Genomic DNA, 12,585 nt, shown 5'->3' with positions numbered 1-12,585 from the left:
TTGAGACTTACAGACTTTGTTTTGCTTTCCATATGAATTTATATTTTAGACTGTTATAAAAATCAGAATCAGCTTTATTGGCCAAGTATGTTTACGCACACAAGGGATTTGACTCCAGTTTCTAGTGGCTCTCAATGTATTTGCACACAACACTTCAGAAAGATACACATAGCTTAAATAAGGACAACAAACCAAACAAAGATAATTAAACATAAACATACCACTTTTTGTACAAGCAAATGAGTGAAAAAATAGATACATAAACATGGCAACAAGCGGACAACAATGTCTCTGTAAACAAGATACAAATAGTGCAAAAAAATATTGTTTGGGTAAAAAAGTGATAAGTTACTTTATACACATACAGTAGGTGGTTATGTACAGTGTATATATACAGCTTGCTCAAATATACAGTAATGAACAATACATGTTACTGCACATTTGCACATTCCTGATGCTCACTGTCATCTCCACCGTTTCGAGCGTGTTCAGCTCCAGCTTGTTGCTACCTCACCAGAGGGTACCGACTGTATGCAGACTCATCACTGTCTCTAATAAGGCTGATAGCTGTTGTGTCGTCTGCAAATTTCTGGAGTTGAACAGATGGGTCTCCTGAGGTGCAGTCATTAGTGTAGAGGGAGATGAGCAGCGGGGATAGCGGGGGGGGGGGGCAGTTGGTCGTGTGATGTCTTGAGTCGGAGCGGGGTAAGGGGTGTGAATGTGGGCGGATCAAACCTACAGTAAAACACATCCAGGTCGTCGGCCAGATGATGGTTCTCCACAGTGTGTTGGGGGGGGGATGGTTTCTTGTAGTTGGTGATGTCCTGCAGTCCTCTCCACGCTGGCACAGGGTCGTTAGCTGAAAAAGCTGTTTTTCAGGTTGTTCGGCGTAGCTCCTCTTTGCTACTCCAATCTCCTTTCTCAGTGTGTTTCTGGCCTGTACAGCATCCTGTCCCCGCTTCTATTAGGCCTCCTCCTCGGCCTGACAAAGCCGCCAGAGTCTTGCTATGAACCGGGGCTTATTATATGCGGGGAAGGTTTCGGTTGGCACACACATGTCCACACAAAAGCTTATGTACGATGTCACAGGGTCTGTAGACGCAGCCTCAAAACCACTCCCGTAGCTCCGACTTCGACTGGTTCAGTCCATCTCCTCACAGTTTTAACCACAGGCTTCGCAGATTTTTAATTTCTGCCTGTAAGTTGGGAGAAGATGAACCAGACAGTGATCAGAGAGTCCCCAAAGCTGCACGGAGAACAGAGCAATACGCGTCCTTTAATACAGCGTAGCAGAGGTCCAGTGAATTTTTCTCCCTGGAGGGACACTTAATATGCTGTCTGTATTATTTTCATTATCAGTCTGCCAGTTCAATCAGTCGAATAGTTGTTTGTGACTTCAGTCATCGTACGACAGAGATTGTAAAACAGAAAATCCAAAGCCTCACATCGCAGAAGCTGGAACCGGAGAATGTTTGGCGTGTTTTGCTTTATAAATGACTTAAATGATTAATCAGTTCTCAGACTTGTTGTCGGTTTATTTTGTTGTCAAATTGCTTATAATATAAACATCCTGCACAAAAAAGCGAACGATAATTTGCATCAAATTAGTCTTTAAATACATTAGACCGGCTGGATGGTGGATCGTGCTGTTGTCCAGCGTACAGATGGTTTCTGCTCCACTTGGCTATTTTTTCACGCTGTACTCCGCATATGATTTTCCTCGGTTTCAAGCCTATTTTAAACTCTGAGGAGACAACAGTAGCCCTTTCGGTTGCATAACTTAAACAACTTGTTTCTCCACATGCATTTTCTTTATACTTCACTGTCTTGTCTTGTTTTCTCTGGCTCACTCATCCTGTTGCTCCCCGTGCCCCCATCTCATTCTTGTGCTCTCCTTATCTATCTCTCCTCTACACGTCTCTGTCACTTCATCTCCCTTCCTCATCTCTCAAAACCGTGCATATTTTTCCACCCCTATTGTCACTCAGATGTCTGTCTCCTCTTCTCCACCCACACGTTTCCTCCTACTTAGCTTTTTTTTCTTTTTTTTTTTTTTTCTGTATAAACCTCGAATTGCATGAAATTAGCCACCAGCAGAAACTTTGTCAGTCCTTATCATTTAGAGCAGGAACTTTGTCAATCTGCAGCAGCGGCAAACCTCAGAAAAATGCCAGACATCACCTTGGCTCAGTGTGACAGTAAGAGTGGAAAATTACTCCTGTCATCCTTACCTCCTTCTCCTGTCTTTCACTTTTCATCCTATCTGACTTTTTTGTCTCTCACCTCCATGTTTCCATCTGTCTTTTCTCCCTCTCTCTGTCAACTCCCTATTTCTGACCATGAGTTTTCATGCCTCTCGTGAGACCTACCCCACCATCCTGCCATTCCTTTTTATTCTTTTCTTTCCAAAGACCGTTTATTGTGGCCACGAAAAAGCTGTCAGGGTAAAAAGCAGAGCAAATAATCCCTCTCTCCCACCTTTTCTTTGTCTTTTCAATCATTTTCTCCTCCATCACCACACAGGATAATGATTACAATTTTTTTTTTTCATTTTCATCTAACCATCTCTCTGCTCTTTTTATTCTCTCGTCTTCTTGCCCTTAGCCAAGCAGAAACTGGAGGATCGTCTAGCAGCTGCAGCCAGGGAGAAGCTGGCTCAGGCATCTAAGGAGTCCAAGGAGAAACAGTTACAGGCGGAGAGGAAGAGGAAGGCAGCGCTCTTTCTACAGACCCTCCGCAGCCCCTTTCCCGGGGAGCCTGAGGCCAAGAGAGCTGAAGTAGACGCATCTGCACAGCTTGAGGTAGGTGAACGGTTGATAAAGAGAGTCAGTGTTGGTCATATCTGTCAATGTGTTTATGTTTGCACCTTTTCTCAAAGCATGACAAAGAAATCCTTAATCAAGTCATTTCAAATCACACTTTGGAAACAGGCAGAGTCACAAGTTCCACATTATATTATATGGCATTATTTCAAGAACTTTTTACTGTATGTGCACACTACAGTCTTATTGTTTTAAGTCCCTCTTTCTCTGGATAAAATTTAGTGGCCCCTAAGGTAACAAATAATTGGTATTCACAATTCCGTAGTCAGTTGTTTCACATCTGGCTGACGTAAAGTTTTATCTAAGGAAACAGCGCCAACATTGTTAATGTTTCCATTACTATCATTTAAGGGTTGTACTCTATGTGATGCTGAGATAATATCTAGGGTGAAATAATATTGGGCCCCTTAACATCTCAGATGTCTTGTAAAGGGAGACTCATTCCTGCAAGGCGTAATACCTAGCCATCTGAAATAAGCAGCCGAAAAGGGGGGCTGTAAGTCACTTCACTGGGTTCACTGCAACAAGTTGTTGTAAGAATAAAAATAAGAGTAGCTGATAATATCAAAGGAAAGATGCTGTGTCTATAAGAGCAACAGTTACAAGTTGTTAGGCCAAATCAAGTTAAACTTACGCAGATGTATGCTCTATTGATTGCATGGCTTTTAAAGTGGAGGTATGCCTGAAAAGGACTACTTCCTTCGACATGTTGTCCGTCCACACTTGAAGGTGTGGTGAAAAGCCGGGCATCATACAGAGGGACGAGATGCAATAATCACTTAAATATGGATAACGGAACACTCTTTTAGACAATTGCTCTTGGAAGGCATTCCTAGTGGTGCACTCGTTTTGTACACATAAATAGTTGTTTAAGGAATGAAAAAAGAGAGCCTGTGAGAGAAGTTCAGACCCTGCTTACTTTCTCACCTCCACACACCTGGTTTATTACTGCGTGAAGAGGGTAAGAATGAGGGACTTTCTGGTTCGAAGAGTTACAAACCCATCTCAGTCCTGACATGGCAAAGGTGTGGAGGGAGTGGGGGTTTCAGATGCTGTCAGACCATCTGACAGGTAGTTCAGTTGGAGCATAAGACCTATTGGGCTCCACAAATGCGCATTAATCTGTAAACCTCCACAATTACGCATCTCAAACCTGGCACGTGCCTCCTGAAATTTCAAATGCAGTCTTTAGCTGACACACAGACAATCAGAATCAACAAATTTTTAAAGACCAAAAAAAAAAAAAAGTTGAAAACATGTTTATTTGCTTATTAAACAGTCAGAAGGATTCAGTTTTTTGTCAGGGTTAGCAGGCCCGCTATTTTCTTCAAAGTAAAAAGTCATGTACACTGGTCTGAACAAATGTTTTGAATTTGTTGGACCACCTTGACATTTAATCCTGCACATTTTACATAACCCACCACTTTTTTTTTTGTGTAATGTGAGTTTTTTTAAAGCTACATTCACCATATTTGTTATAAATCCTTGAATATAAACAAGATATCTGATTGGGGTGAAAATGAGGCTTTTTTGTAATATAAAGTTGGAGCTACCTTGGAACACAAGGTGCAGCGGAAAAATTACACCCACTAATGAACCGGCGGCACTGGATAAATGAGCACAAATTTTGTCATTTCAGTTGAAACATTGTTTAATTCTACATGCCTGGCTAAACCTTTCCACTCTGAGGACAGTGTCTAATTTTTATTACTTATCATTTCTTTCACACGTTCAACTGTGGTCAAATCTTCAGTAAATGGAAAATCTAAATTGCTTCAGTTGGCTCAGTAGCACCATAATAAAACAGCCTCAGTCTTTATGTCTGTGTAGGATTTTAAACATGTCAACAAGAGGTGGCATACTGTCATACTGTACATATATATATATATATATATATATATATATTTTTTTTTTTTATCCTGCAAAGGTTCATTATTGATTATGTGCAAATGAAGTTGCAGATACCTGCAGTTGTATTATTACCTGTCAGTTTGTGGGTCTGTGTGTGACTGTATTGATAGTAGTTTTCAGTTTATGTAACTGTGCAATAAGAGATTAATGTCTGGTTGCTAAGGGGATATCAGTCACATAGAGGTGAATATTGATAAACAGCATACATTTAAAGGGTTTTGTATTTCCAGCAGATAAAGCATATCACATACTGTTATTAAGTTGTTGAGTCTGTGCCTGCTCTTTTTCATGTACAGCCTCAGCCATGCATAGCCTTACTCCTGGGTGGCGACAGCTATTCCAGTCAATCATTGCTAGAAAAGGAGGTATGCTGTTGTATGCGGAACAAATTCATCACTATGTAGAGTAGCTGTTGGCACCGGTCATGACACCTTGCATCTTATTCCTTGACACATAGCCTAATTAAAAGAGAACTGAATCATTTCAAACATTTAAAAAGCTTTTTTTATGTTGTTGTTGGTTTTGGTTTGTTTTTATGATTTCATCCCAAAGAAATTGCTGTTTTAATTACGTATTTGCACATTACGAAAACATATGTGTGTTTTCTTAACACCTTAATGTTGTATGTAACGCAACATTAATCAATATTAACAACTGTGTTTATCTATTTAACTCACTTGTGGGCTGGAAACTTTGTCAAGCTTGTAAATAAAGGATGCATTTAGGCAGAAGGTAGAGGAAACAAAGTTGGGGATTTTTTTTGTTGTTTTTTGGGGGTTTTTTGCTGCTTGGAACTTTTTTTCAACAAGTGAGCTTTTGGAAACATAATCATACCATAATGTTATTTTGACATCTGACAATATAGGAGAATGGCTATTTAATTGCTTGCAAGTTAGGAGAATCATTACAGAAGAGCCAGAAGTAGAAAATCAACTAATGTGGTTCCTAATAGATAAAGATAAAAATAAAAAAATCATGGAAAACTGCCTTTCATCTATTCACTATCTTACCTATCCTTTATTTTGGCGCCCCAGAGATAATTCAACCTTTGTAAAGTTTCATAGGAGTGCTGCAATAATGCAAAATTGAAAAGCCTTTTGTCTGTCAAATAAAACATAGACTAAAAGGCTAGAATACTTTATAGTGTAAATAGGGTTCTGTGGTGGTCATTTGATGTGTAGATCGCTTGTCCATTTGATGGATATAGCATGTCAGCTCCTCATGTGAGCCCAACTGGTGCGTGGCGAACTGGCCTATTGCCTGTTCGGCCAGGTGGCAGTGGGCAGGCTTCTGTCACTTTTGCGCCAGCTTTGTCACTCTTCTCCAGATGTTCTGTGACTTCTGCTGTGACCATCAGAGCGTACAGATCCTGAAGGAGCTTCCAACATTCAGGTCACTAGCCTACTGATGACGAACACCGACACATCGGTGTCGTAGTTGAATGAACTGGCAGTTAGAGATTGTGAACTTGTGTCGGTTGGTGCTCGGTCTACGAGGTTTTGTTATGTTTTAAAGGACTTTACAGAGAGTCAGGTCAATTTTATTTGTATAGCCCAACATCACAAATATATATATATAAATTTGCCTCAGGGGGCTTTACAATCTGTGCAGCAACACGTTTTCTATCTGTGAACCCTCGTGCAGTATGTGTTAGGTTGAAGCAATGAAATGGACAGTAACATAGACAGTGGCTGTAAAAGGATCTCAGCAATTACTTTGATGAGTAGTATGTCATCATAACTTTTCTGTCTGACCCAACATAGAAGATAAATGGAAGTTTTGGTGTCAGAAGTTTCCATACAACTGTGGAGTTACAAGTTTTTGAGATTGTATTTAACAGTTTCTAGAGAATTTTGCTCTCTAATTGCAAGACATAGTCAAGCTGAGATGTAATAGCTGATTTTATATATATATATATATTAATATTCCTTGATTCTAAGGATAGTAAGATAATGAGCATTCTGCTATCAGAGAGCACGTAATCAATGTTAAAGTCAGATGAATAGGACAGTGCAAGCCTGTGTAATGATTTGTTCATTAGAAGGAGCAGTTTGAGGAACAAATGTTTCCTGAGTTTGCAGCTAGTGAATGGAGGTCAGAATGGCTTTAGTGTGATTAAAATCTCTAGTTGTGGTTAACATGCTGGTCGCAGAATTTTGTAAGAGTCGGTGGGTTTGATGATATATTTCGGAAGTCCAGAAAACAGGATGTGGTAATGTAGTACAGTACATCGGGGCTCTAGGTGGGTTAAAGGATGGATGTGAATGCTGATGCCATGTCTCTGTAGAGTTGGCAAAATGAGCTGTTTATGTAAGCTCTCCATGTTTTCTATAGTGCTTATCGTGTTGTATATGCACAGCACTGTAGTGTAAGCTGTCATGAGTAAACAGAACCTGCTGAATAAGCTTTACAAGCCTAGGCCTCCTGCTTTTGTAGCTCGTTTTAGTGCTGTGATTCTGTAACTTTGCTGTTTCTTAGTGAATTTCTTTCAACATTTTAAGTGCTTGTCAGACAGACATCGCTGGCTTTGTCTATGTATTAAAATACTGACTTTTTGTTGTTGAGACACTGGCGTCTTCTATATAAATGTCTCTTACGGGTTCATTCAGACGTCACATTGTTTTACATTACAGGGCAGTTTCGGAAAGAGCCACAGCGCTTACATGATATTTGGCACCTGGTGTTGGAAAAGGAGCAGCCACATTGCAGAGAACAGCGGTGAATTGAGAGTATAATGATGTGAAGGAGTCAGAGTGTTCTCAGTTCTCTCACAAGCTTTCAATCAGTGACGGATTTTAAAACTTATTTTGCAGTTGAAGCTTTAATTTACGACCATTGTGACCGCGAGGAACGCTCACCCACTTCTCACAATGAGTCTCATAATAAATTTACTCATCAATTCCCTCATTTATTAAATGGAGAATTCTGCTGCCTTGCCTATTATAAAATGTCCAACAGTGTGGCTACAAGCATAGAATGTCAAGAAGTAAAGTTAGGACTCAAGTGTATTCCTCTTTGCTCTCATACTGTATGCGAATCGTCTTTGTGGATATTTTCCTCTATGCTGTAGAGAGTCATATAGATTACCGAATGAGTTGTTTTTTTGTCTGTTAGACTAATTTGACATGAGAAGGATTTCCTTAACAATTCTCCGTATTTGTTTTGCGACGTGCCGCTGCAGCCTTTACAATACACATGTGGCATATTGAGAGAACTTCACCGCTATACCTTCCTCTCCTCCTTTCTTTTCCTCAGTTTTCTATCCTTAATTAGTTTTAAAGTCTCACCCTCCCCCTCACTTCCTCTCTCTTACCCAGGGACTGTTACTTGTTATTGTTATTCCTCTTATTGTCCGAACTTCCATATCTCGCCAGAGCAGGTGTGAGAGGGCAGGCGTTTTCTGGGCCTGGATAAGCTTTCCCATACATCAGTCCTAATTTTGAACCAAACCTTGCTCTCCTATCATTTCATTATCTCTCCTTTAGCCCAGGCACCAGATAGTGTGCAAACAGAAAGGTGTGATAAATATTCATCCTCCCTCTACTTTCATGCCTGTTTTTAGATACTTATTGATTGTCTTCTGTCACGAGCACTTTCTCTCCTGCCTTTACTTCTTCGCCTCGTTGGCCTCTTTCTTTCATCCCCTTTCATCATCCTCCTCTCCCTCCCTATTTCTTTCTGTCCCTCCCATTTTCTCTTTTTACGCTCCACCCTTTTCTTACAGATTTTAACAGATGGGTAATGGGGTTGGGGTTACTGAATTGGAGCGATTGAAGTTAGGAGTGAACAGATTTTCTTTTATGAAGTTGAACTAGGACAGTTAAATTTATTTGAGCTAGAACACTCCTTACTCACACATACACTTGAACGCATTAATTTCCTCTCTGGCCTCTGCGTTCATTACTTATCACTCAGGCACTCATATCGTTTATGTTAATGTTAGCATATAAAGTATGCCATTTGATGTCTTTCTTTATCCAGACAACCCTTATAGCACCATGAGCGCATACATATGTAACACGGGATGGTCTCGGGAGCAATCGAAGATGTAACCCTTAGAAGATAAAATCTGACCTTGGAAGATTTAGTGCCATGTTTAATCCACTGATGGACGGAAGCTGTCTTTTCAGTGTGAATCCAGCAGCAGGGCAATCTAATATGAGCAGACAGAGCCACATTGGGGTAATTAGAGGCACTTTGCATCTGACAGTTACAACTCAGTGTGTAGCCAGCGGGCTGCATTATTTTGTGTAGCCGTCGTTTAATAAGATGAGTTAGATGTTTTTTTAGAGGGGAGAATAAAATTAAAATATCTCCTGATATACTTTTTTTTAAAAAACTTTTTTCTCCTCCATGTTCTGTTGTTTTAGCTGAAGATATGTTATGGTAATAAAAATGAATTGAGACAGAAGATAGTATTTGATTGTATTTAAATGTGTGACAATAAATATTGACATTTATTACATTTTGCACATACAGAGGTAGAAATACTTATTTATATTGTCAAATAAGGGCTAAAAACCTAATATTACCAAATATAGTGTTAATCATTTTACCCATATCAAATAAACTCACTTTTTTTTTAAATCTTCCATCACGAGCTGAGTACCCCCACTGTAGAAGTAAAATGAAATGGCGTTAACATTCGAATGGATTGTGAAAATATATAAAGTATTTTCATATTATGGCAGACATTGACGGGCATTGAAGGATGGACATATGGGTGTTTGCATAAATAAATCTCTAATCTCTCTCCCTAGCCAAATGTGTGCATCACCTGCATCTTCTTAAGTGGACTCGACCCCATATCGATTGTCCACAGATGTACAGAGATATCAGGCATTTGGGAATTCATTCAGTATCCCCAATGTCAAAGAGACAAAGAGTCTGACTGTTTAATTCAGTCAATACATTGTTTGTTTTCTTCTTGTCTTTAATCCAATCATTAACAGAAGTCCCGGCGTCTGTGTCTAAAAAAATAATGTCCTCACTGTCCTCTTCTATCTACCTTTCTTGCCTTTTAGATGCAAGAAGCCCTTTCTGTTCTGTCCGACCTTCCACCTCCTCAAGTGTCCTCTGCACCCACTGCATATCCTCAGGACCAAAGGCCCCCCGCGGAGAACCAAGGGGTCTACCGCAGCAGGGAGGCCCCATCCTCATCCTCCTACACTTCCTCCAGAGGAGCAGACAGAGACCGAGACCGAGACCGAGACCGAGATAGAGACAGAGACAGAGACAGAGACAGGGAGAAAGACAGAGACAGGAACAAAGGGAGGGACAAAGAGAAAAAGAAGAAAAAACACAAGAGGAGGTCAAGATCAAGATCAAGGTCGAAGAGCAGACACTCCCTTCCCAGTGCCTACAGGAGAGCCCGCAGGTCCCGGTAAGATACGGTGGAGCCATGTACCCATTCGAAACTGTCAGTGGGTATTGAAGTATTCTATAATTCAATTTGGTTTTTATTCAGGGTGCTATGATTTCATTACTAAATGATTTTTGATGAATCTCAATTGTTGTCTTTCATATTTTCTCTCACCATATGGCTGCTTTCACGATGGCATAATTATATACGAAATAAAAAAAAAGCTATGTTCAATATTAATAATTGCATGGTTGCAATCGAGTGAGAGAAATTAGCCTTTTTTTTTACTTGACAGTTTACAGTGCAGCTGTCCATTTTTTTATTGATCTCTTCTGCTGGTTGCTACTGGCACATCACCCTGGAAGGAGCACATTAAACATCCTCTATTGTTTTATTGTGTTTTTGTAGTTTTCATGCTGCGTTACTGCAGAAATAATTTCCTTTTGTAGGACTGTTTAGATCTGAGTTGAGCTGTCATCTTTAGACAGGATCCGCTTATTTTTTTAAAGGGGCAAAGACCAACAAAAGCAGTCCATATTCTGAGTATTTTCCAGTATTTTCCTGTTTATGTAATGCATATGACGTGTTTTGGTGAAATTTCACAGGGATGAGTCAAAAGAACACAACATTCCCCGGATAGTCATTTAACTTGCATTATTTATGGGAAATTGTCAGTTTATGTAACCATTTTAAATGTCTATTAAAAAAAAACTTTGTGTTACTCTCAGACTCACATTGTTGCATGTAAATCTAACCAAATCTATTTTTTAAGAGCCCTACAGACTCACTAACTTGACGTAACAATTAGTGTGGAGTAGTTACTGTGATTCCAAATAAAATTCAATGATTTCACATCATTTTATATGGAAATCATCATGACCAGACTTTTTATATCTTAACAATCAATATAAACAATATTACTTTCCTACTTGGAGACGGCGGTCTGTGAATGGTACAGTGGTGCAGTGAAATGTATGAGACATGTAATTTGACAGGCACAGAACAGAATGATCAATCATCCTCTGATTTATATTCCAATTCAGCTGAACATTTAGTGCAAAGCACACTGTGCCTATAAGAAAAATGAAAATATTAATAGAAAGTAATTTGTCCTTCTGTCCCTCCACTTGTCTCTCCACTGCACTTTATCCTTTCTGTCCTTTTCCTACTTCTCCTGTAGAGGAAGAGAATAAAAGTTTGAAAGTGAGATGAATGAATGAAGGAAACATAGGGGCTAAAGAAGGGGAAATGGGCTGGAATAAAAGGATGTAAGAACATTTGAAGTAAGAATTAAAACAAAGAGCTACGAGAAAGTGATTGAAGGCAGCTTTGTTTGTGCCGTTTATCATTGAACAATATTGACTGAACAGCCTTGTTTTGCCACCCAGCACAGACTGACATTAACTAGCCTCTCCTTTCTGGCTTTTTTTTTTTTAAAAAACAGGTATAATTTCTAACCCTGGCTATTTCATTTTTGTAAATTGTTTAATTAATATGCTCTGTTTACCAGCCCATGGGAGAAAATAAATGTAGCCTTGCCCGTTATGAAAAAAAGTCTGACAAGTGAATGAATCTCTTATATTATTCACATTTAATACTTTGTCCTTCCAGGATTAGTGTATAAAAACAGTATTTTGGGAGTCTATGTGATATAATGTTTATTAAAATAATTCACTTAATGATTATGTGTGTTTTGTGTGTAACTCCCTAACACCACATTCATGTCTGAACATGAACTATATTCAAATCCTGATGACTTGCTTTATTTCTGTCACTGTCAAATCACTCTCTTTTCACCCTTTTCTGTTCTTCTTCATCTCAAATTCGTCGGCTCCTTTTCCAACCTCTGTCTCATGTAATTTAATGGCCTTTTCCCATCTTATACCTCCTCTCTGGCCAGATCCCGTTCACACTCCCCGGGAAGAAGGGACAGGAGCGGTCCCTCATCAGAAAGGAGACGTGATGAGAGAGAGTGGGAGCGCTATCATCCCAGCAGCAGCTCCAGCCTGCCCAGAGGGCATTCCAGATCCAGGTAAACCTAACAGCAGGTGTCTGCAGCCTGTGGTGTGAAGAAGAATAATGGGTCTTCACATACAGCTTTGTTTAAGTTACCACTGAAAATGTTGTTTGTTGAGGCAGAGAGGGGCACTAGCAGGTAGGTGTTCAGTCTTAAATGTTTGATATTTCTCATTAGGTTTTACTAAAACAATGGGGAACCTTAAAATTTGTTTGTGCATTTGTCTCTACCATACATTGTGCAATGTTATACGTTATGTCTTTAAGGATAGCTTTAGGCAACATACTAATTAGAAGGACACTTAGTCTTCACTGATGCGAAACTGCAATCGACAGTTTTTACTTTCATGAATTTAAGGCAGGGCTCTGCTGAATACACAAGCCCCGCCTTCAGAAAGTATCCCACCCCCTTGATACTTTCAAGGGGGTGGGAAAGTATCTTTGCATGCTTACTGTCAGAATCTGAAATATTTA

At 39.6% G+C, this 12,585-nt stretch overlaps 1 protein-coding gene across 2 annotated transcripts in view; it reads left to right on the top strand.

Moving 5' to 3' along the window:
• The window catches only part of LOC121885485 (splicing factor SWAP), a 64,106-nt gene that overhangs the window by 39,084 nt on the left and 12,437 nt on the right, over positions 1-12,585 (top strand). For both annotated transcript variants that reach the window (XM_042394975.1, XM_042394976.1), the window contains 3 exons: positions 2,605-2,801; positions 9,758-10,116; positions 11,996-12,127. In XM_042394975.1, the coding sequence (XP_042250909.1) occupies positions 2,605-2,801; positions 9,758-10,116; positions 11,996-12,127 (688 nt within the window). The remainder of the gene's footprint in view (positions 1-2,604; positions 2,802-9,757; positions 10,117-11,995; positions 12,128-12,585) is intronic.

This window comes from Thunnus maccoyii, chromosome 19 (assembly GCF_910596095.1).
Source record: "Thunnus maccoyii chromosome 19, fThuMac1.1, whole genome shotgun sequence".
In the NCBI taxonomy this organism is placed as follows: Eukaryota; Metazoa; Chordata; class Actinopteri; order Scombriformes; family Scombridae; genus Thunnus; species Thunnus maccoyii.
The sequence above is the reverse complement of the archived record's forward strand: the minus strand, read 5'-3'. Positions and strand labels throughout refer to the sequence as shown.